The sequence below is a fragment of the Melitaea cinxia genome, chromosome 30 (assembly GCF_905220565.1).
Source record: "Melitaea cinxia chromosome 30, ilMelCinx1.1, whole genome shotgun sequence".
Taxonomy (NCBI): Eukaryota; Metazoa; Arthropoda; class Insecta; order Lepidoptera; family Nymphalidae; genus Melitaea; species Melitaea cinxia.
The window spans coordinates 1,473,231-1,500,027 of NC_059423.1; the positions used below are offsets into that span (position 1 = coordinate 1,473,231).

General features: G+C 37.0%; 1 protein-coding gene across 1 annotated transcript; it reads right to left on the reverse strand.

Annotated features, from left to right (window-relative positions):
* Nucleotides 1–3,008: 3,008 nt before the first annotated feature.
* LOC123668066 (zinc finger protein 468-like) lies at nucleotides 3,009–21,041 on the reverse strand. Its single transcript, XM_045601859.1, has 3 exons — nucleotides 20,973–21,041; nucleotides 19,722–20,607; nucleotides 3,009–4,712 (listed from the first exon to the last, which is right to left on the reverse strand). The coding sequence occupies exons 1-3, from the start codon at nucleotides 21,039–21,041 to the stop codon at nucleotides 3,466–3,468; spliced, it is 2,202 nt and encodes a 733-aa protein (XP_045457815.1). The 3' UTR covers nucleotides 3,009–3,465.
* Nucleotides 21,042–26,797: the final 5,756 nt, after the last annotated feature.

Consider the following 26,797-nt stretch of genomic DNA (forward strand, 5'->3'; position numbering starts at 1 on the left):
AACATCACGCATTTATGTTTTAAAATATAACCAATTACAATGAAAGGTCGCTCAATATAACCAACTACAAACAAGCGTCACTCAACCGGCGTGCGCAGTGCGCACCGCGCCTTATGATGACGTGACCGCACACCGATAGCAGTGACGTACAGCGGAGTTGACGCGAACGAAAAGTTATGACATTATCGTACTAATCTCTCACCGTTGAAATTGTGTTTAGTTTCCTGTCATGTATATAAGACCGTGCTGAAAACAATAACAGTTTAGCGAAAAATTCATGTATCATCATCATCTTCTTCTTCTTCTTCAGGTTAAAATGGCTTTCGATAATTCTTCTGACAACTCATAATTAGTGTTAACAGATAAAAAACAATACCAGTAATTAAAAAAAAAAAAAAAAATCTACCGAAATTCTATTAACTTTTTATGTATATATATGTAGCTGTGCCCGCAAGTTCGTCGTGGAATTTAACGAAAAGTTATTGTTCAGTTTGCAGAGTTATAAAATAAATAAATTTCTAAAACAAAAGTAGCCTAAGTTACTCCTTTTACACCAGCTATCTGCCAGTGAAAATCGGTCCAGCCGTTTCAGAGATTAGCCGGATCAAACAAACAGACAGACAGACAGACAGACAGACAAAAATTGTAAAAAAATGTAATTTTGCTATAAGTACAGAGTATACGTTCATATGCATTTAGTAAAACACGGTTTATTTTAATATTACAAACAGACACTTCAATTTTATTTATTTGTATAGGTATATAATATTATGATGTGTAATCTGTTTGTGTGAGTGTTGTAAATGCTCTGATATAAGGTGTCGGATGGTCTCCGGTTGAATGTGGTAGTTGCGGCATCTATAGTTTGATATTTAGGGGTCTTTGCTTATGAAATTTATGTAGTTTTTGGTGTTGACTATTTATTTGGTTCTGTATATATATTATAAATCCTTCGGTCTCTGGGAATAATTTTACTATTTTAAGACATTTGTTTGAGGCGGCGGTGTTTATGTGGGGTTGTCCTACATCATGAGGATGCCGGCCGTGTAATGCTTTTCGCTTCCAGCTATTTAGTTTTTGTATTTGAGGATCATTACTTTAGGTATTTTGATAGCTAATGTCTTCATGTAAATTTAGTGGAGTATAGTTAAGATCATTTTGAACTATGGTTTTATATCTTTCGCTGATCTGTGATTTTAAGTGGAAAAAAGTTTTTAAATTGCGGACTTGTTTTTGACAGAGATGATTCAAATCAATAAGACTTCATACTCTTTTATGATAGTCTTTCTATTGCAGATTTTGGTTGTAGATTATTGTGTTTAGTGAGTGTGGTGCGTATCGTCTGCTTTATTTGTTCTATGTCTGTTTTCGTCAATTTTATTTTAGCAAATGAGAATGTTAGGCTCAAGTTATGATGATGATGAAATGAGGATGTAAGAATTGGATTAGCGTATGTTTTTAAGGACTTAATAAGATGTTTGCCTGTTAATTGAGTTTACTTAAATAATATAGGTATTATTATTAATATTTTGTCATAATAATAATATATTATTATTATCAATACATATAATAAAAAGTAATGGATCCCTGTCTGTACATAGAATCACCTTTATCAATTTTTGTCTGTGCGTTTGTGCACGCTATTCACAGAAACGGGTTATCTGATTAGGATGTGGTTTCAATAATATATCGTCGGTTAATTCGAAAAATGACATGTGTGGAAAGAGTCTGTTAATAACATTATTTTTTTTTTTATATGGACAAAAGACCCTTTATAAAATTACAGGTCAAGCTCACTAGATGACACCAGTGTCATTTCGGTATTCTGCGGTCAACGCCATATTGATTCTAGAAAAACGTCGCTCTGCCATTTTTTATAAATTTTTTTATTTTTTAAAAATAACAACGATATCTTAATTTTAATATAAATACTTTTAAAATTATATATAACACTTACATGTAAATACAAAAATTATAAGGAAAAATTAATTTTAATAAAAGTAAAAACTTTAACAACTTTTTTACAAATTGTCACTTTTCTAATTTAACCGACGATACTGTGGCAAGTTTCACTTAACACTTAATGTTTGTTTCATGTCAATTGGTTCATAAATAATAAGGTTAGACCAATACAAAAAAAAAAAAAAACACGTTGAACGTGTAATTACCCAAAAATCTTCGTAGAGTTAATTAAATATAAATAAATGGCTATAATTTAACAATCTATGTATCGTTTTTTTACTTGCTACTACTTACTAACCTTGCCTTTGATATTTGGTACGTTGATTTTCTTATGAGGCGTGTCAAACACGTATAGTTTAAAATATTGTCCTTAAATTTCCGAAATTTTTAATTTTTTTATTTAAAGTTGCATGAACTTTCTATTAAATATTATATATATTGTTTAAATTGTGGTGTTTTGTGCGTTGCTTGTGGATTGTTTTCAGACACAGCGAACACACAGGACTTTCTACTAATCCTATTGAAGACCGTCAGTTTTGACGTTAGAGTTTAATAAATAGTAAATAGTATCATAATTTGTGGAAATTCTACCCTTAAAGGGACAAAATAGTGACTTTGTTTGAGAATACTAATTAAAAATGAACAAATATGTGTTTCAGCGATATGGAAATCATACACTAAAAGGGGTGCAATAGGGGTTAAAAGTTTGTATGGAAAGTCCGTCACTTTTGACGTTCGACATAAAACTTTGTTTTTGGGGATGTTTGAAAACTAACATAGATCTCATATTGACATCCTTACCCTATCATTTGTGGAATTAGAACTTTGTCAACATCAGCCTCAATATTCTATACTTTTTTAGAAAAACTTGAGCTTATCATATACATCTTACAAAATATTATATTAAGAAAAAGTTAGACCAGATAAGGTAATAATTAGGAGTTAGTCCTCAAAAAAACATTTGAATTATGCATTTTTGATGTCTTAAGGACTTTAAATGTATATATGTATTGATTTGTAAGTTTTTTTTTTTAAATTATTATGCTGCTGTTAAAATTAAACTGTTTTTTTTAATCGTAGTTTTAAAGCACTTTTTGTCGGCACCATTTTAAAAATTAATTTAAAAACAGATTAGAACATTTGACTAGCTAAACATTTCAGACTAAAAATTTCAGTTCCGAATTTTGGTTTGTTTATCTATATATTGAATAGTTATCATATTGCCTAATTTCACAGATTAAATATTTTTGTCATTAGACTACAAAGAAAAAAAATTGTATTCTATGGAATCCTGTTTCCAACAATTCAAACAAACGTGACACAAAGATAATGACTAAATTACACCCAATGAAAAAAAAAAATAAAAAGAGAGCATTAAAAATAAGTACAAAGACACATTCACACTGTCGTCAAAATTCATTAATCTACATAGCAAAAATAAAAATTTGCATCATTCTGTACTTACACGGAACCACTTATACCCTCACAATAATCACATTAATGTTATGTCTGCGACGGTAACGTTTCCAACACTTTATCTGGTAACGTTTCCAATACTTTATCCGTTACAAAATCGGGCTTTTTAACACTTAAGTTTTGTATACTATCACTTTCTTTCATTAAATTCAAACTGCCGGCGTTATCACTTTTTAAATCACCATGTTTAAATTGCAAATGCTTTTCTAAACTTGATTTTTGCACACATCGATAGGAACAATGCTCACACTTTATCGATCTCTGTCTAGGTTTATATGGCTTAACTTGAGAAGTAGTTCCTGGATCATGTACGAATTTATCACCGTCTTTTTCATTTATATGCCTTTGTTTGTGCTTAATTAGATTCGTCTTTTGAACGCATCTATAATTGCACAGGTCACAGCTAAACGGCTTTTGATCAGTGTGAAGGTACATATGCTTCACTAGGTTCGGTTTCTGGACTGTTCGATATTCACAGTACGGGCAAGCAAAGGGTTTGAAACCCGTGTGGGTTCTTTCATGTACTACTAAGTTATTTTTTTGAGCGCAACGGTAATCACAGTACTGGCATTCGAAAGGCTTTTGCTTCATATGGACTAGCATATGTTTGGCTACGTTATTCTTTTGTCCAGACTTATAATCACAGAACGAACAAGCGTACGGCTTTTCACCGGTATGGGTGCGTTCGTGTATCTTCAAAATCGCTGGCGACTGACATCTATAAGAACATTGACTACAGCAGAATTTGCCTAACTTCTCCAACTCAGTATTTTCTCCGTTTTCACATGTCCTTGCATGCTGTTTCAACAAACGTTTCGAAGGAAACGCCTCATTGCACTTGTAGCAACTGTACTCGCCTTTTATATTCAAAACAGGATCATCTACGGCCTTAGTATTACTATTCGAATCGTTTTCATTCTTTTCAGGAACATTAAATTCATTGTATTCATAAAAGTTTTTATTCTGATTCGGCGGTTTCATGTTTTCTTTTGGATCCTCATTTTTTAAATCTTTTTTTACGTCGCCATCTTGTCTTAACTTTTTATAATGTTCATTATAGGGACTATGATGCTCATATTGTCTTTGTACAACTAAATTTTGTGGATTTTCTCGTGCCATGTCTGTCATGTAGTTTTGTATGTAGGACTGTTGTCTGGAGTACAAATCTATAGTATTTAAAGCTGGTATTGGAATCTGATTGTTATATAATGAGTATATTTGGTCCTGATGTATATTCGTCGTCTGACTGCTCTCCGTGTGTTGAGGAATCTCACCTGAAATTAGCGAAAAGATTTATTTATTAATTTTTGAATGCAAATAAACAGATAACTCAACACGAAATTGCTGGTAGCAAGAGAAATAACAATTATATTGTATTTTATTATTAAATTTATCAAAATTGGTGAGGCAAATTTGTGAATCGGAGACGCTCCAAAGCCTATTTAACTAAATATTATATGCATTATATTTATCATTTAATACAACAAAAATAATAGTTATGTCACTTAAGGTAAAGAGCTCCATATCTATGTTTTACATAATATACCTACTTTTTATTGACACTGACATAAAAATAATTACACATTACAAAAATTGCCTCAAAAGTCGTGTCAAGACATCATACAATTAAAATGTCTTTAATTCAATCTTCGAACTTAGGACTTAGGTAGAGGTATACCGTCATTTACTGCTTATACTGCATTTACTTTTTATCAAATTTTGATGACATTACATTTCTTTCGTGATTACGAATAGGTATAAAATATATAATTAAAACTATGTTATTGTCATAGCATCATTACAGCCTATACAGTCCACTGCTGGACATAGGCCTCCACAAGTTTACGCAAAAAATAACGTGAACTCATGTGTTTTGCCCATAGTCACCACGCTGGGCAGGCGGGTTGGTGACCGCAGTATTGGCTTTGTCGCACCGAAGACGCTGCTGCCCGTCTTCGGCCTGTGTATTTCAAAGCCAGCAGTTGTATGGTTATCCCGCCATCGGTCGGCTTCTTAAGTTCCAAGATGGTTGTGGAACCTTGTTATCCCTTAGTCGCCTCTTAAGACACCCACAGGAAGAGAGGGGGTGACTAAATTCTTTAGTGCCGTAGCCACACAGCACTATTGTCATATAAAACCATTTATTTACTTCAAATAAATACAAAACTGATTAAATCTCGGAATACGATATTTATACTTGACTGCCTTTTCTGCCACAGCAGTAACATATAAAATAAAATAAAAATAACTAAAAGTCATTTATTTATAGTTACACAAAAATAAATAAGACCAGAGACATATTGAAATGTTATATACTTCTTTTTATTTCCATTTACAAGCAATACTTATATTATTTATATTTCACAAAGGTCAAGTCTGTCTTTTAATGTCACGTTTAATTGGAGATTATTGTTTATTTTTCATTTTGTATGTTTATTATTTACATACATATGTGAATATAAGCGAGGGGCATTGTTAGCTATAAATTAATAATTATTTAATAAACGTATTTATTTAAATATATAAACGTTATATTTAATAACCCCCAGTAGGATTTTCTCCAGTGTTGGAGGTACGGAAACACATACAATACACAAATACAACGCCCAGACCACGACTAACATCTATATGGTCGATACAAATGTCTGTCGTGAGCGGGAATCGAACCCGCGACCGCCAGCGCAACAGCCAGTGCTATTACCGCTGCGCTAACGCGTCGTCAATATATAATAATATTATAATTGTGTTTGCTCGCAAACGAAAAAAAACCGACTTCAATTACATCGACGAGTAATACAACGTAGATCGACGAAAAAATAGTCAAGTAACAACGCTTTATCAAAGATTACTCAAAAAGTTGTGCTGTGTGGCTACGGCACTCAAGAATTTAGCCACCCCCTCTCTTCCCGTGAGTGTCGTAAGAGGCGACTAAGGGATAACAAGGTTCCACAACCACCTTGGAACTTAAGAAGCCGACCGATGGCGGAATAACCATCCAACTGCTGGCTTTGAAATACTCAGGCCGAAGACGGGCAGCAGCGTCTTCGGTGCGATAAAGCCAGTACTGCGGTCACCAACCCGCCTGCCCAGCGTGGTGAGTATGGGCAAAACACATGAGTTCACGTTATTTTTGGCGTTAACTTGTGGAGGCCTATGTCCAGCAGTGGACTGTATAGGCTGTAATAATAAAAAATAAAAAAAAAAACTCAAAAAGTAGTTATCAGATCTCAATAAAATTTATATGAGACCACATGACAAACATCAGCTTTCGATTAAATTAAAAATTATTAAAATCGGTACACCTAATAAAAAGTTATTGCGGATTTTCAAGAAGTTCCCTCGATTTCTCCGGGATCCCATCATCAGATCCTGGTTTCCTTATCATGGTACTAAACTTGGGATATCTCCTTTCCAACAAAAAAAGAATTATCAAAATCGGTACATCCAGTAGAAATTTATGCGGTATAATACAACGTAGGTCGACGAAAAAAGCGTCAAGTAAAAACGCATTATTAGATATAGCTCAAAAAGTTGTTGTTAGATCTCAAATAAATTTAAATGGGACCAATTGGCACACCCCGCCATCCGATTAAAAGAAAATTTGTCGAAATCGCTCCACCCAGTCAAAAGTTCTGATGTAACATACATATATAAAAAAAAAATACAGTCGAATTGAGAACCTCCTCCTTTTTTGGAAGTCGGTTAATAAAGAGGAAAGATTTTATTGTTTGTTTTCATAGAATAGGCTCCGAAACTACTGAACAGATTTGAAAAATTCTTTCACTGTTCGGGAGCTACACTATCCGCGGGTGACATAGTTCATATTATATTTTCAAAAAAATTAGGGTTTTTTTTAAATATTGTTAAATACCCGTACGAATTGAATGCTGTGTGGCTACGGCACTAAAGAATTTAGCCACCCCCTCTCTTCCCGTGGGTGTCGTAAGAGGCGACAACACCAACAACAAACAACAAGGAACAAGGTTCCACAACCACCTTGGAACTTAAGAAGCCGACCGATGGCGGGATAACCATCCAACTGCTGGCTTTGAAATACACAGGCCGAAGACGGGCAGCAGCGTCTTCGGTGCGACAAAGCCAGTACTGCGGTCACCAACCCGCCTGCCCAGCGTGGTGACTATGGGCAAAACACACGAGTTCACGTTATTTTTGGCGTAAACTTGTGGAGGCCTATGTCCAGCAGTGGACTGTATAGGCTGTAATGATGACCCGTACGAAGCCGGGGCGGGATTCTAGTAAGCTATATACAAAATACCTGTCAAATAGAAGGTGTAGTTTAAGTTCAGTTAGAAACATATCTTTTTGTGTATATTTTTTCAACATGAAAATCCAATCTAGCACTTTATTTAAGGCTATAATAGCACTTTTAAATCATTGTACGACAATACTTAATAGCAATTGCACTTAATGATGTTTACATCTTATGTTTTATAGTGTAACAAGTCCTTTGGCTTTTATATTACAGATGTTTTTTTTTTATTCTCTTTAGCTTTTTTTTTTTTTTTTTTTTTTTTCTTTAAATGTAACTAACTTTTTTAATCATATTTTTCGCCGTTCAATGTTTTCTGTGTAAATATTTTGAAATAAATAATATAAGGTTGTAAATAAATCATGTGTCTGAACTAGTATAATAGTTAATTTGTGGGTACTAAAATTACTATTGACGCCCTATATAATGTATCTATGTCGATTGATATAATTAGTTTGTAGGTTGTGTTGTCTGTGCCTTTGTTGTACTCTGTGTAAATAAAAATTAATTTTAAAAAATCACTTCCGTGTGTCAGCTCATGTGAAGCACGTTTATTTCAAACCTTTTTTCTAACAGGTTATGGGCTCAGGTACCCAGGTAGTTCCTGGCTGTACAACTAGTTCTTTCGACAGTGTATTATCTGGACATTGATAATTCACTTCAGCCTGTAATATCCCACTACTGGGCATAGGCCTCTTTCCCCATGTAGGAGAAGGATCAGAGCTTAATCCACCACGCTGCTCCAATGCGGGTTGGCGGATATATTCCCTGACATTGATAATAGTTGCAGTAAGAGGACAGAGTTGTGTTTGGGGGAGTAGATTATTTGTGCTGAAAAAAGAATCGATTTTTAATATGATATTAAAAAATGTTTAAAATTTCCTAATGTGTGGGTACCATCATCATCATCATCATCATCATTGGCCTTAGTCCGTCTATTGCAGACGATTTAGACAGTGTCAGACAAACACTGTGTCGCCTAGGATACTCTTCAGGAAAACGCAGAGTTGCCTAAGTTCGCGCCACCCTCTCGACCTCACTGGCTAGGCCCACAGGAACGACGAGTCGATACGTGAGGAGCCAGTTCGGCTGCAGGAGTCTTCTATCGCATTTTAGAGCTATGCCATGAATACTTGACGGAGACCCCATTCCGAGTTTCAAATGAAGTTTTCCTTCTCCAGCACCCTGATGATTTTGAGGCAGGTTTATCCCTCGGTCGCCTTTTACGACCCCCACGGGAACATAGGGGGTGGTGCTATTCTACTCGGCCGACACGACACGGCAAATTTATGTGGGTAACACAAAAATAAAATCGTACAAAATTAAAAAAAAAAAATTATGGCGTCGTCGGTGAACGTACCTAAACTCAAAGGACGAGAAAATTATAATGAGTGGTGCCTTGCAGCCGAGTCCCCTCTAACACGTCTTAGTGTTAGAGGGGACGCTAAAATGCATCAAGCCCGAGCAGGGACAAGAGCCAATTGGAGCAGTGAATGACGCTTAAATTGATTGCCAAAATTAAGCCAAATTGATTGTAACAATAGATCCCTCACTTTATGTTCATATCAAAGAGGTGAAATCTCCGAAACAACTATGGAATAAATTGAGGTCGCTTTATGATGATTCTAGTTTAACTAGAAGAATAGGCTTATTGAGAAATTTAATATCAATACGGCTACAAGATAGTGATTCTATGAATTCGTACGTGACTCAATTAGTGGAAACGAGATAGAAATTGACTGGAACTGGTTTTAATATAAACGACGAATGAATTCGCTCATTCCTGTTGGCAGGATTGCCTGATAAATTTTCGCCGACGATAATGGCGATCGAGGACTCCGGAATTAATATCACAACGGCTTCGATCAAATCAAAATTATTGGATATGGAGTCGGTATTTCGAGTAATCAACGGTGCCTTTGCTACATTTCATAGTAAAAATCAATGGAACCAACATAAGAAAAAAGTTAAACCAATAGACAAAGACAGAAGCGGCGGCAAAGATGACGATCAGTTGTCGAAATCGAAAGTGAAATATTTCCGATGTAAGCAAATAGGACATTATCAGAATCAGTGTCCAAATGCAAGTAATTCCAAAGAAATGGAGCGGAAATAAACGAACGCATTGAGTGCCGTGTTTATATTGGTGGATTTTATAGCAAATCTGATTTGTACGTAGACTCTGGTCGAGTGTACATTTAACAACAAACGAACATTGAATTATAAATCCGTCTTACGAACAATGTATGAAGAAAATCGTTGTTGGGTACAAAAATAAAGTTACAGTTAAATGTTCCGGCAATGTACAAATAACTACTTGTATTTTTTTTTTTATGTCACTAGGTCGGCATACAAGCGTACGGCTCACCTGATGGTAAGCGATTACCGTAGCTTATAGATGCCTGCAACACCAGAAGCATCGCAAGCGCGTTGCCGACCCAATCCCCAATCCCCCCAGGAGATCTGGTCACCTTACTCACCCAACAGGAACACAATACTGCTTGAAAACAGTATTATTTTGCTGTGATCTTCTGTAAGGTCGAGGGATAGTAACCCCAGTCGGGCTGCTCGATATTTTGAGCAGGAAATTCCTGCTGTGCCCTACCTCAGTTAAATTATACTGATGAATGTAACTTTTAGACAGTATTAGAAGTTATGTATGTTCCAAGTCTCACAACAAACCGCCTGTCAGAGAATCAACTTATAAAAAAATGGCAATAAAGTGAACTTTAGAGCTGGTGGTTATGATATTTATGACAGCAAGGGAGTTTTGGTTGGGGTAGCTACTTTAGTCAACGGTGTATACAGACCCAATATGCCCGTGCATCTGCCAATTGCAGCGGTGGTGTCCAGTGAAATGTGGTATCGCAGGCAGGCAGGGACATATGTCAATAGTTCCTGCCTAAATTAACTGCAGGATGCTATGGAAGGTTCAAAAACGGAGCAGAAGACGGTGACAAGTAAAAGTTGCTTTTCCAAGCAGTGGCAATAGAAGCACTCAGTTGCTAGAGATTATCCATACTGATGTGTGTGAAATCATCTCTCTAGGAGAATCAAAGTATTTTATTATCTTTGTTGATGATTATAGTTGCATACTCACATTTACTTCATGAAAAACAAGATTATTTAGCCAATGCAGAGAATGCACAGAGTAAAAAGATTAAAATCCTCTCAATCCTCCGCAGTGACAATGGTCGAGAACTGGCTTAAGTGAGCGCATGAATAGAACCATTGTTGAAAAGGCTCAGGTTTATTGTTTGATGCTGGTTTGAAGAAAAAGTTCTGGGCAGAGGCTGTGTTTTTGCAAAACCAGACAGTATCAGTGGCTTAAAAAATAAAACTCTATGAATCGTGGACTAATAAGAAACCTGATATTAGTTACCTTAGAGTGTGTGTGATTACTGTTATGGTGCATGTTCAGAAAAAAAAAATTACATAACAGCAATGTGACAGCTACTGTAGAAAACTTAAACTTGAACACACCTCACTTAGATGAGAAAAAAAACTTCAGATTCAGTGGGGACAGTTGTCAGTAAAATGAATCATTTGTCTCATTTGCAGTTAGAGTAATGTTCTACTAACATTTGTTGTTTTGTGCACTAACATTTGCTGTTTAGGTGGAGCAACAGTTCCTCTCAATATTGGTAAAAAAAAAAACTTTTCTTTTTATTTAGCTTGTACTTCCACAAATCTTGATAAATAACAAAGTCAGTGTTGTCAATTTCTTAACTGAACTACAGACACTCACCGAACATTGAAGCATCTACTCTGATACTGGAAATTCCACAAGGGTGCTAAAGCCAAAGAAGAAGAAGAATTTGCAGATAACCCAAAAGATCCTTCTTTTGTGCAGAGTGAGACTGAAGAGTCAGACAGTTCTGCAGGGAGTACTGCAAGTGCATGTAATACGGGTATTACCTACTAGACAAAGGAGTAAACCAGATAGGTAGGAATTCTCAAATATGTGTACAGACAGTTCCAGTGCAGTAGATGTGTGTGCGTGTTAACTTTGGAGGAATCTCTGCTAGGTCCGGAGAGGGAAAATTGGTTACATGCTGTTAAAGAAGAGTTACAGTGTTTCTATGATAATAGTGCGTGGGATGCTTGTAGATGCTCGAAAAGTTGAGACTATTGTGACGTGCAAATAGGTGCTCAAGGAAAAACGTGAAAAAAAGACGTTATCGTGCTAGACTAGTTAGCAAGATTAGTCATTTAGATTTAGGTTAAGACTTGGTTAGAATTGGAGGAGGCTATATATATGGAAAAACCAGATAGTTTTGAATGTTCTAATGTTGATAAAAATAAAGTCCGAAAACTAAATCAAGCTATATATGGTCTCAAACAATCCTCACATGCTTGGCATAAAAAAAGTTGATAATGTAAAATCAAAGGTAGGGCCATGTTTATATACCAAGATTGTTAATGAGCTCAGAGCAGTAGTAACTTTGTATGTTGATGATTTTTTTTTTTACTCAAATGATCCTTTTCATCATAAAAAGATATTGTTAAAGAAATGATATTTTTAAAAGAAACTAAGTAGAAAATTTAAAATTAAAGATTTAGGTGAAATTAAACAATGTCTAGGTATGACTGTGAACCATGATAAAATAAGTAACGTCATTACATTGAGTCAAGCAGACTATGTAGATCAGCTGTTGCATTTACATGATTGATCGTAAGGCTAGTGATACCCACATGGAGGCCAAATTAAATATTATTAAAAATGAGTGTCAGAAAAGTGATAATCCTTGTCAGCAGCTTATAGGTAGCTTCGTGTATATTGTTGTTCTTACTAGGCCAGATATTGCCTATTCTATTGGATACTCGAGTCAATTTAATAATTGTCAGAGTAGTGAACATTGGTATTATCCTAAAAGAGTTTTGAAATATTTAAATGGGTCTAAAAATATGGATTTAAAATACTGTAAAGATGGAAATGTTGATATTCAGGGCTATGTTGATAACGATTGGGGAAATCATTTTATGTATAGAAAATCTTATTCAGGCTTCTGTTTCATGTTGTCGGGCTCTGTCATTTCATGGGATTGTCCAAAACAAAAAACAGTAGCGCTCTCAAGTACTGAGGCAGAGTACACGGCACTCGCAGAAGGTAGGGAAGCAGTGTCTTCAAAATTTACAAAATGAGATAACTAAGCGATTTTCTGTTGTATTGTATAGTGATAAACAAAGTGCTAAAATGTTATCTGAAAATCGTGTGTTTCATAACAGAACCAAGAACATTGATATCCATTAGACTATTGCAGAGAAGTTATTTCTAAGAAGATAGTTAAAGTTAATTATTTAAGATAGTTAAAGTTGATAATTTACCTACCGGCAATATGCCAGCAGACATGTTTACAAAAAGTTTGGTTTTAGTTATGCACTGTGCTTAGTTATGAATATGTTGTGTATTCATCATTATCATCATCATTACAGCCTATACAGTCCACTGCTGGACATAGGCCTCCACAAGTTTACGCCAAAAATAGGGTTAACTCATGTGTATTGTAAATGTTTTATAAGTTATGTATTGTAATTTGAGAATTTGTTGCAATTTGAGAGTGGGGTTGTTAATTAGTGAGTACTCAAATTACTACTGACGCCAATTGTTGGAAACTTTGTTGAATTGTTTAATTTGCTGTATTATTGTACTCTATATGTCTTTCTTAATAAAATAAATAAATCTATACTGTATCTATGTCGATTGATATCATTATTCTGTAGGTTTTGTTTAGTCTGTGCCTTCGTTGTACTCTGTATGTAACTAAAAATTTATTTTAAAAAATCACTTTGATTTATGTCAGCACAAGTGAAGCACGTGTATTTTCAATCTTTTTTCTAACAAATTAGTTTGTAATAATATAGTTACTAACAGCTGTAGTCTTAATTTAACATTAAATGTTTGTGTTGTTTTAGGGTAAGGTGTAATATTGATAATCTGACTAATTTGCACTGTTTTTAAAATTAAATTGAGACTATTATCTCAACTGTACCGACAAAAAACAGAACAATCTCCTTCGTGTGTTCTATACTCTACGTGACATTGACAGAATCAACCTTAGAGAGAGAGAGAGAGAAAGACAGAGAGAGAAAAACAGAGAGAGGGGAGAGAGGGGGGAGGAGGGGGAGGAGAGAGAGGAGAGATAGGAGAGAGAGGAGAGAGAGGAGAGAGAGGAGAAAGAGGAGAGAGAGGAGAAAGATGGGAGGGGAGAGAGGGGAAAGAGGAGAGAGTGAGAGAGAGAGAGAGAGATTAGCTGGATTGGAGCTGGAGAGGATTTTCATAATCGTCGGTACCTACTGTATTACAATTTACAAAAGTATGTCCATATATACATTATTCGTTTATTCCTAATTTTTACTCGTATATTCCTTATTTTTAATCCACCACACTGCTACAATGCTGGTTGGCAGATATATTCCCTACTATGAGTAACGATCGATATCAGGTGTCTATGATAACAGCCGGACCGACGAATTAATGTGCTCTCTGAGGTACGGTGGGGAGACGCACAAGGACGGTCAGCAATTATGTACATAAAACTAATATAATTAGAATAAGTAAAATAACATTTCAAAAATGGCTTTTAAGCTACAAATAGGCTTATTTGACTTTTTTCCCATGTATATGTCAACTGCTACCTAAATCAAATGACTGTGTGTAAGTTTTAAAATAAACAGACCATACAAATAAAAATAGATATAATGATGGATGTTTCTTACCTTTTCTCACAAAAACCATTGAACCGAATGAAATAAAACTAGGTATGTAGATAACTAAAGATCTACTTCTTTACTGAAATTGCTATGGGATCGGTAGTTACTAGGGATGAAAACGGCGCGAAAAATGTCGACTTTTGACTTTAGAATTGACTTGGAATTTTTCGATTTTTAAAGTCGATTAATCATTGCTAAAATTCGTCGATTTAAAAGTTTTAATGATACTTTTCGACTCTCACGTCGACGTTTAACAATAACTATGTACACAATGGTTAAAACATATCTTTAGTCCCCACACTAATGCTGCAGCTTCTTTATCTAACTGGCTGTAACCTTTCGCTGCCTTTGTAAGAGATCTTGAGGCGAAAGCTTCTGACTTATCTGGCATAATATGTGACAACACAGCTCCATATACCGTTGGTGATGCATCGGTGGCTACTACGACAGATAAGTTTTCATGGAATGGTGTAAGCACTTTACACAATGCTTGTCCACACGATGTCGAACAAGTAAATTTTGTATCTTTTTGTAATAATTTGTATAAAAGATTTAGTTTTGTGTGCATAAATATTTGCCCCCACTCAGTTTTGAAATATTTTTTCAACATGAGGTGTAGGGTGGTTGTCATTATCCAGATTTCTATTTAACTAATTCGTTAGTCAGCACATAAGTGTAATTTTCCATTTTGCTTCAAGACAGGAACAATATTGGTGTACCGTATGTAACCTTTTCTAATATTCCTTCTTTTTCTAATCTGTCAATTTCTGCTTCCACTTGATCCTTCAAAGCGAATGGTACTGGACATGGCTTTCAGACTGAAGACTGGAACTGCACATTCTATCAATTGAAATACTGCTTGATAATCTTTTATTTCTCCTATTTCTTCAGAAACAAAATCTGATATACAAAATACACATACTTTGCACTCTAATTGTAGCATTTGCGACACCTTTCAAAGTAATATAATTCTTTGTAAATACGATGAAAATGATTCGTTGTTTTCATCATAAGGTTGCAATGTGATACCACTAACCGTTTTATCACTGGTTTGTAAGGTTTGTTGCAATTGTACTTGCTGTATTTGCTTTCCTCGCATGGTTTCTATCATTTGAGACAAAACTTGCCCTAGTTGTTGTTCCATTGTAGCGTATTATGTGCATACGTATGTTAGGGAAAAAGGAATGTGTGAAGCGGGTTATCATCACAGGACTTGAAACCCTTGGAACAAGGAAAACGTGTGTAAAGGAGCACGTGGTATTGTCCGCTGCTTGCGAGGTTATTCTTTCACTTCTCTTCTCTTCACTTTTAGCAATCTTCGTCGTCAATCTGTTATCCTTGTCGCCAATCTGTTATGTATCTAACGTATAAATAATAGATAATCCAATGTACTAATATTTTATTATCAAGCACGGTCTTATACACAGGTCGGGCAACTACAGTGGTGGGGGTACGTCGGCTTAATGGTTTACAGCCATCAGAGGCATGACGATCGCTGGATGTGCTGCGCGACAAAGACAGAATAGCATTCTTTTTTTTTTTTCTATCACACGTCACGCATATATGTTTTAAAATATAACCAATTAGAATGAAACGTCGCTCAATATAACCAATTACAATGAAGCGTCACTCCGGCTCCGTCAACCGGCGTGCACATTGCCATCCGCACCACGCGACCGCACACACCGATAGCAGTGACGTACAGCGGCGTTGACGCGAACGAAAAGTTATGACATAAACGTATTAATCTCTCACCATTAAAATTGGGCTTAGTGTTCTGACCTGTATATAAGACCGAGATAGCATATCATTTGACGTAAGCAAGCAACGTCTATATCCGTTGCCCTAAGTTTGGAAAATCGTACTGAAAAGTGATGCCTAACAATGGTGTGGTATTATGATTTATATAGATATTAAATTAAAATAGATATTTTTGAAGCTAGAAATAGTAATTTTTTTAGTTTATTGGTTTATTTTTTAAGGAATAATCACATTTTATGCCGATTGTAGCCATGTATGCGTGTCATACTTAGAGAGATATAATGTTTTTAAGCAAATTGCAACAGACGTTTTCATGTGTTTTACTAAAAACTATAATTTAGCTTTTTACCGCTCTTGGACAGAATTTTAGTTTACAAAGATTTATTCTATCAAATCAAATGCGTTTGTTTGTTGAAGTACAGTAATACATAGACTACTTTTGCAGATATTTATGTAAAATCGGAAATTACGCAAGTAAAACTGTGAGATGGGGCTAGTCATATGTATATATATTATAGTGTAGAGTTTTTTCACACATTTTTTCTTTATGCACTTTCATTTAAACTAACAATATAAAACTATAACGGGATGACGGATTCTCTGTAATCTTGTAATCGGCTGTCCCGACCGTTTTTTTCAAAAAGTAATTTAATTATTTAAAAAAAAATCACTCCTAATGAAACTTTAGCCTCGAAACTTTACGAGCCCATTGTTTTTAGAACCATAACTATTTTAATTTTTTTTCTAGACGTGATAGCAGATCTAAAAATACAGTCCCCAGGCTGTCCCCATCCGTGTATTTCCGCCTAGAAACGAGATTTACGAAAAAGTTATTGAAACTACGTACATTTGGCAGTTAATATGATAAGAAGAATAACAAAATTAATATTATTTTCTTAAAACAAGGTCTCGTTACGCATTTTATTATATTAGTAAACACCTGTAAACTTTGTCCCCAGAATTTTCAAACAGTCCCCTGCCAAAAATTTAAATCCATAATTAAAAAAAACATCAATATTTACAAACGTTTTTTAGAGATAAACGAAAGGCAATTATTGTTAAGTTGGACGCCTTGCCGAATGCGGCGACAAAACGTCATTTCGTTTAGCGTCAGAGCGGCATTTGTGGTATGAACTTGCGTTTGATCCGCTACCGCACACAGTCCTCTGGTAAGTAATAATATTTGTATGTTAATTACTTTAATTATTGCTTTATCGTTCATTGTTTTATTATCTATGTCTAAATTGATCAGTAGATTCTTAGAAAACTATTTTACATCAGTTTTGTAAATATTGTCAAATTTAACCTTAATTCACAGTCCCCTGGCAACAGTCCTCTGTCTGAAGATGCAGCAGGGGACTTTTTACACAACAGGGAACTGTGTATTTTGCGTATTGGTTATTATTTTTATGTATTGTTTGTGTTTTATTATCCACTAGTATATTTTATTAATGTGAGAATCATCAAAGTATCATTGCTTCGCATTATTTTCCTTTATAAACTTATATTATTTTACACAGGTCTATCGAAAACACATACACTATGGTTCCTAAAAAGAAAAAGTTATCCCGAGAGGAATTACTACAGAAAAAGAGATAAGCAGAGAGACTACGATACGAAATAAAAAAATACCCTGAAAAGAGAGAACAAATGAGAAAAAAAGGAGAAGTTGAAGGAGCAAAAGAAGAAAGAAAAAGGGTTGCGAAAATTAGTAAAGGACATAACACCTCGTGACCACAGAGCTGCCTTAAAGAAGTGGAAAGAACATTGTACTGTATACCGAGCCAAAAGACTAAGACTGAAAAGCGTCACTAATAACTTTATACGAGAAAAAACGCCGATCCTGAAGCAGATACTCTTCTACAAGACCATCTACTCCAGTTCAAGATCAAATATCTCCAGCTCAAAGCCCAGTAGTCTCCAGTGCTGTTTAAATCAAAGAAAAAAAGTATCCACAAAGCGACGAATGAAGTTTAACAGAAAAAGAAATGAAAATATCGCAAGCTTAGAGAAAAAACTTGAGAAGTACAAAAGAAGATTAGCGATTATTGAAAATTTTAGAGGAGCGTGATCAAAGAAAAGAAGTAGTCAAGAAAGCATTGTTGGCGACGTCATTAGTAAGCAGTTGAAAGAAAATTATTCCACATTGAAACGTACAAAAGAGAGACAATTTTTTAAGAAAGTTGTTACTGGCTTGTGTAGAAGTACAGTCACTCGATACCTAAAGAAATGAAGTTGATGTCTAGACCTGGAAAAAATCTAATCTCAATGGTTTAGATGTACCTGTAGCTAAACGATGTAAAATACCTCATAGTCTTATAAAAGGATTCGGAATTTATGTAACAGTACTGGAGATTACGCCGTTGTAAAATATCCAGCTAAAAATGTAGAATATCGTTATGCTGCCGTAATTAATGAGATTAATGACGATGAAGTACGTAGTTACGTGTTACTTTCCTCAAGATTTGTAACCAAAAAGTGCAGATCTATAGAATCAATGATAATCCTAACTTGATTTTGAAGGGAAATAGAATATTTTATCAGTTTCCTACTCAAATAAACGTTTTCGAGCGCTAACTTTTTTAAATGTTAAGTTCATTTTGATTAAACTTTTTATGTGCCATATTTGATTTCGAAAAATCCTTAGGATTTGATTGGAGGTCTCAGTTAAAATATCATATATTTGAGAGAAAAGACTCTTCTAATCATTATATTAATAATAGTAAATATTTTAATGAATATTGCATAAAGCATTTAATGATTGATATTATTAAGACTCTGTTGATCTCAGTGAATGAATGTTTAGATTTAAATAATTACATTAATAATAGTAAGTATTTCATTTAATAAATAGTATTATTAAATGAAATACTTACTATTATTAATGTAATTATTTAATATGTATTTTTGTATACTTAGGTCTAAATTTTTGATATAAATGTTTAAAGAAAGTTATATTTTGTATTTTTTTATTATAAAAAAAACTTTTTTGATTATTGATGCGAAAATATGTCATACAAACAATAAATATTTGACTAATGGTAAATTATTTTTTTAAGTACGACAATCCTCTCTCACTTAACAGCCCCTTATCACGTTCAAAACAGTCCCCTGATGCCTCAAACAGTCCCCTGTAATGATTTTTTGGAAAATTGCTAATTAACTAACTAAAATAACTAACTAAAATAATAGTTAATTTTCTTCGAAATGTGACACGGTTTTTTATCAAATAGCAAAAAAAATTGCCAGGACAACATTTGTATGGGAGCTGTACGAGCTTACAGAGAAATGCCCTTATATAGCTTTGTGTTTTTGTCTTAGGCAAGTTAACTTTTCTTTCAGGCAAACTTGTGTGAGAATTGGCACCGAACTTGTACTCCCACTATAACTCCAAATAAAGCAAAGTTTAAATACTCTGATATTGGCAAATCCGCAAGGGAGCCATTTCAAGAATAAGAATTTCACACAATTTTAAAGTATTCAGTATAGTATAAACAAGCTTACAAATATATATATAACTATAGAAAAAAAGTCTTACCAGTTAAGCCAACACCGCCGATCCCTTGATTCATACTCTTATAGAAATAACCATCGTCTTCTTGCTCAGCTTTTATCTGACAAGACACGGAAAACATTTGGTTGTGCTCCAATTTTTGCTCATGTAACGTCCCTGGATTAAACGTCCTCTGAGGCAAAATTTGATCCAACCTGTGAGCCAATGACTGGTCCAATCTCTGTGACAAATTATGATCCATCCTTTGAGTCAATGTTTGATCAATCCTCTGAGACAATTGATCAAGAGACTGGTCTATCCTTAATGGCATATTTTGTTCTAATTTTAGTAACATTTGCTGCTCTAATAAATGATTATCGATGGACGTTTGGATGCTAGAATTTTTCCTTGTATCCTCTTGATTTAACACATCTGTTGCTAAGTTTGTTCGATTTAAATGCGATAAGTCCAATTCATTACCTAATTCATGTTGTATATCACGATTTACATTTTGCGACAGATCATTGACCGTTGTCATGTTTCTCGCTAATTCGTGATCTTGAATGATCTGTAGGTTATTTTGTAACTCTACTTCGCTCATGATATTTCTCGCTAAAGTTATATCAAGATTCGGAGCAAGAAAGTCATTGTGTCGTAGTAAACTCTGAGGCATGTCACTCGGCACGGATATATGTTCCATTTCCATTGAAAGGTTTTTAGGTAAATGTGATGGTAGTTCATAGTTTAACGGACGTGTTTTTTGATTTGATTTAAGTCGGAGCGTTGATAGTTGCCGTGGTGATAGCGGTATTTGGAAGTTATGGACGAGAGAACGGGTGTCTAGAGATGAATGCATGGCTTGATGTAGCTGTTCCATAGATAACGGGGTATGTTGGTGGTCAATTGTATCAAGTACGAAGGTTTTATTTAACTGTAACAACAATAGTATTATGATTACATGTTTTGCGTTATTTGTTTTAGTCGAAATATGCTTTTTTTATTTTATCGTAATTTAATTAATGGTTGTTTTAATATATAAGCTTGATATAGAAAATTTGAGGACCACATTTCGTGATGGATTTAAAATGTGGAAAATCACAGATGTTATACAAAAATGCGAAATTTAACTAAGTTCTAGACACAAAATAACATTATTGGTGGTTTATTGTTACAAAAAAATTATAGGGGCACATGTATATTCTTTACTTTTTCGATTACTCCAGTAAAAAAAAAAGTTCGTCAAGTACGCAAGTTTAAGTTTTGAAATAAAGTTTTTAAAACGATTTCAACACTCACAGTATCTATGTACATCTTATAGGTTTCTTCATCGATTACACTATTATCTTCGCGCTTCACGTGATCCATGTTAACTTTATTATATTTTAAACTTTACAAACGAAATTTTTTTCCCTAACGTTCAATTCCTAACCTATCAATGTTATTTATATTAAATTAGTAACTTAAAACAAATATTAAAAAAAAAATATGGGAATAATCCAAATATTATCTTCCTTGAGAAATTACATGATTCACATATAAAGGTCAAGTTTATTCGTAAAAGTAATAAAAACAAAATAAAAAGAACATTATTTGTTCGCTTGACGTTATAGAGCCAAAGAAAGGAAGCTAGTCCAATTAGAAATATTCGATATCCATATCGATATGCATCGAAAACATCGATGTTTACAATGCGATACATCGAATTTGAATAGATCTCGATATACTTATAATATGATGATAACCAGTTCATTTCACAAAAACTTTACCTAAAATCGTCCTTTCTATTCGTTTTTCGCGACGTTGCGGTGGGTAGCCGTGATTACCTCATTCGGCAAAAAACGTTCATAACCTTAAATAAAAAATGTAAAATTCTTATGTATAGTCATTTATGAAGGCTAAACAGTGTTTGATGTATAGTCTTGTGATAACTGTTATTATTATTACAGTTTTCTATTATTATAATTTCATTCGATAGTTATTATATATTTTACAAATCATTGTAAATAAAAGAAGGTGTTAAGATAATTTTGTAAAGTATTTATCATAATATAATTAAAATAAAAATCATAACAAAAAATGTATACCCGAATAATTATTTTCTTAATACCTCAAATAGAACTTGAAATTAATATATTATAATAAGGCACTTCGTTCCTATCTAGTATCCCACGACACCAAACGGTTTTTTTGCAATGGTAAACAAAATAATACTGCCGTCGTGGCTAACTTGTACAAAGCCCTTATGTGGGCAGCCGAATACGGATTCTCAGAAATTATGTTGGCAGCACTACGCAAGGAGCAGTTACTAAAAGAACTGATGTTTTTTAATTGTTCTTTTATAAGTCATTTATAGTAAAGATTTTCTCATACATAGTTTTTACTTTTTTTAATAAACAATGTTTGAAGTAGCGATGGTTTGCATGAAAAGTTGTATAGAAGTAACATATCTTATCTATGTCCTGTGAAAAGTAATAGGTACATCTCGAAATAGGTCATCTTTTCGTAATGAATGTTTTCTTATGTACTTACAGATTATGAAAGGATTAGTAAGATCTGTAGTGTGAAGAAAAGGGAGAATCCACCGATCAGACGGGTGTTGTGTCTGACGGGCTACTGCGCCCCGACGGTTGTTGTCGGGTTCTTGTATATATACTTAATTACTTTGAAAACTCTGATAGCGCGATGTAGCATACGTCAGTTTTTCTCTAATTACGTAGTTTCGTAGTCTTTCGTATTTCGCGTGATAGATGTCGCCACAGATCTATTATTCTATGAGTGATTAAAATCTAAACTTTAATAAAATAATGGATTTAGCTCTTTTCATAACCGTCTTATAAAAAAAATATAATACAAATATACAATACAAATATACTTTATTGTACAACTAAAAACAATACAAATAACATAAAAGAAAAAGCGAGAAATAATAATAATAATAATAATAATAATAATACCCCTTCCTACGCCTAGGGTGTCGTAAAAGGCGACTAAGGGCAACAAAAGCTGCATAACACCCGCGCAGCCTCCTTGGAGAGCGTGAGTGCCTCTCCAAGTGAGTATATTAGCACTCAAAAAATACTATGATGGAGGATGATTTACAAAGGCGCATAGGGCCGCTGCCTGGGGGACGCCAGGGCGCGTCTGGAGCTGGCGCTGGACGTGGCAGCATGCGGGCCGCCAGCCAACCCCGCCGACCGGCACCACCACCTGACCGGTCGGGTTATCCACCATCCCCGCCAGTTGGCTTGGCGACGACAGAGTCCCAAGGGACTCAGCATTCGTTGCCCGCCGCTGGTGGAGTACGTCGCATGAGATGGACACCGAAAATGAATGAGAGTGTCATGCGTGCGTACTATAGGGCTGTAGGACGTGAAACCGGGCGGACTGGCTACCGGGCAGTAATGCACCGCGAGTTCCTACTGCTTGAGCCTACGCTAACTGTTACGGAACAGAACCTGGCAGATCGAGCTCGGTACATCCAACGAAAGGGCATATTTGACGCCGCCGAGCTCGAACGATTTCGACGTGAGGCTGCTCCTGAAGTCGAACCCGTGTCCACGGTGCGCAACGAAGTGTCAACGCAACAGGAAGGCGTTCGTAGCGAAGCGCCTGTGGAGGTGATCACTGAGGGAGCAGTCGCCCAAAAAGTAGAACAGATGAGAGGGATCTTGCAAGAGGCGATTTCCGAGACTCGAGGCGCTCCTCTGGAAATGAGACCGCGACTCTCTCGCCTCCCCCCAATGCCGCGACGCGGAATGCCATTGAGGCAGCCAACAGACTGTTGCCGCCCTATTTGGAAGGCAGCCTCAGCTTGGAGGATACGGGTTCTATTCTCTTCGGCGCCGCTCTAGCGGTGCACCACCTTGTCGGAGCCAAGACCCAGGAGTCTGGACGCGCTACTCATAAGAATAGCGACGTACCAGCCTGGAAGAGGAGAATAGAACGCCGTATCAACCTGGCCAGGGCCCTCATTGGTAGGCTGCTAGCTTTCAGGTCGGGCAACACAAGGCCAAGGATTGTGCGCTCTGTTAGAATGGCCTTCAACGGGCTAGGCATCAGCCTCGATCAGCCTGACATAGCCGATAAGCTAACGGAGCGCATCGACGGCCTGAAGCAGAGAATCGCGGCATGGGGAAAGCGCATTCGCAGGTACTCTGAGAGAGTTGAGCGCTTTCGACAAAATCGCCTCTTCGTGAGTGATCAGAAAAGGTTCTATAGAAAGCTGGAGAACCCGATATCGAGCTCTGCTTCCCTAAAACCGAGTACGGTTGACCTCGTCGCCTTCTGGCGCAACATATGGTCAGGGGAGGTGGAGCACGAGGAGGGCCCTTGGATTGCGGCGGTTCAGGACGCATGTGCTAAAATCGAACCGATGAACCCAATCGCCATCTCTACGGAGGACGTCAGTGGTGCGGTCCGGCGGGCTCCGAACTGGAAAAGTCCGGGGGCCGACGGTCTGCATCACTACTGGCTGAAAGGGCTCTCGGTCTGCCATGCGACCTTGGCCCGACAATACCAAGAGGCAATAGATCGGAAGACACTCCCGAACCTTTTCACTACCGGGATCACTCACTTAGCTCCTAAGTCCACCAACACCGCAGATCCCACCAACTACCGCCCCATAACGTGTCTGACCTCCATCTACAAGATACTGACGTCCGTTCTGAGCTGTAAGATCTCACGACATATTGGTGAGTTTAATATCTTGTCTGCAGCTCAGAACGGATGTCGTGGAGGCGGTCGCGGTACAAAGGAGCTCCTTCTCATCGACTCTGTGGCGGGCCAGCTTGTCAGACGCAACCATCGGAACTTTTCGGCCGCCTGGATCGACTACAAAAAGGCTTTCGACTCGGTACCTCATTCATGGCTCCTGAGGGTCCTCGAGCTGTACAAGGTTGACCAGGCAGTTCGAGACTTCCTCGGAGTATGTTTGGGGCAATGGAGCACGATCCTATGTCTCCAGGGCGAGCGACTGACGGGTGCGGATGACCCAATCAGGATACGGAGGGGTATTTTCCAGAGTGATTGCCTGAGTCCACTATGGTTCTGCTTGTCCTTGAACCCTCTAAGCACCCTGCTGGAGCGTTCGGGGACAGGCTTTCAGTTTCGGAGAGGAGGTACTAAAGTCTCCCACCTTCTCTACATGGACGACCTCAAATTGCTGGCACCTAACGCTGCACGCCTGCAGGAACTGCTGAAAATCACTACGGAGTTCAGCAGTTCCATCAGGATGCAGCTTGGAGTGGATAAGTGTGTGGTCGTGCATGTGGACAGGGGTCAGGTGACTCAATCGTCGCAGCTTAGCCTCGAATTAACATCATTCAAGACCCTTTCCGAAGCTGAATCTTACCGGTATCTGGGTATGTCACAATGCATAGGGGTGAAGGAAGTGGACGTGAAACAGGCAGTTTGTGAAATCTTTTTTGGACGGCTGACAAAAGTTCTTCGGAGCTACTTGTCTGGAGCCAACAAGGTCCGAGCCTATAACGCTTGGGTCATGCCCACTCTCTTGTACACCTTTGGCATACTCAGATGGACTCAGACCGAACTTGACGCCCTGGACAGAAGAGTCCGCACAACTATGACGTACCATCGCGTGCATCACCCTAAGTCGTCGGTCATGAGACTGTACATCCCGCGGAAGTGTGGTGGTTGAGGCATGTTAAGCGCTAAGACCATGCATAACCACGATGTGTGCAGCCTCAGGGCCTACTTTGAAACGAGACGGGACAGCGCTTTGCATGGTAACGTTTCAATGTGTGACAAAGGACTAACCCCCCTAGCCTTGGCCAAAGAGAACTGGCAGAAACCGGTCGTACTGAGCACCTCTGACCGGGAGACCGTATGGATGGAGAGGAACTGCATGGACGGTTCTACAAGGCGCATCACGCGCCTCACGTGGACAGTAAGGCCTCCGTGCAGTGGCTGCGATTCGGCGACCTCTTTGGAGAAACCGAAGGTTTTGTCTGTGCAATACAAGATCAGGTGATCAAGACGAACAACTACCGAAAGCACGTCCTGAAGGATGGCACTCCCGACTTCTGTCGAGCCTGTCGTCATCCCGGTGAGTCACTCAGGCGTGTGCTTTCGGGTTGTTCCGCGCTTGCTAATACTGAGTACTTGCACAGACACAACCAAGTGGCCAAGATTCTCCACCAAGAGCTTGCTCTTATGTACGGTCTCCTGGAACAGAGGATGCCGTATTACCAATACTTACCGGTGCCAGTACTCGAACGCGACGGAGTCCGGCTCTACTGGGACCTGCCTATCGCCACAGACAGGACGATACTGGCGAACAAGCCTGATATCGTGGTGATGGACAGGGCACGGTCGAGGGTATTTTTAGTGGACATCACCGTCCCGCATGACAAGAACCTCGTGAAAGCCGAGACTGAGAAAAAACGTAAATATCTGGATCTGGCGCACGAGATTGTCGACATGTGGGGTGTGGGGTCCGCTGAAATAATCCCTATCGTAATATCTGCCAATGGTTTGATCCCGGTTAGCCTCGCTCACCATCTGAGGCAACTGGGGATCCGGGACGGTTCGCCCGCAGCCAGGATGCAGAAGGCGGTGTTACTTGACTCGGCTAGGATTGTCCGCTGGTTTCTCAGCCTGCAGCCCTAACCCCCGGCCGTTTGATCTCCCTGCCGGGGCGTATTCCTCCACCCGCTTATATTTATATATGTAAGTATAAGTAAATTTACTATATAATTATATAAGTAGTTATTATAATATATGTATCTATTATGTATTGGGCGGGCGGAGTGACATTCAGTAGAATAATAATAATAACAAAAAAGGAAAAAAAATCGAAATGACTACAGCTTTGTAATATGAATTATGATGTTAGAAAAAGTACTCGATGTTTACAAAACATCGATGTTTTCATCCAATACATCGAAAAACATCGATGTACAGTTCCGATTTATCGAATCGAAAAACACATCTATGTTTTCTTCAAAGTGGACACCCTACGTCAAAGACATAGTAGCAGGGCTGCCAGATGTACGATTTTAATCGTACTCATACGATTTTGTTGTATTTTTAATCATGTACGATCGCTAGACCAAGATCGTACGCAAATTGTACGATTTTTATATTCCTATTACCTGGAAACA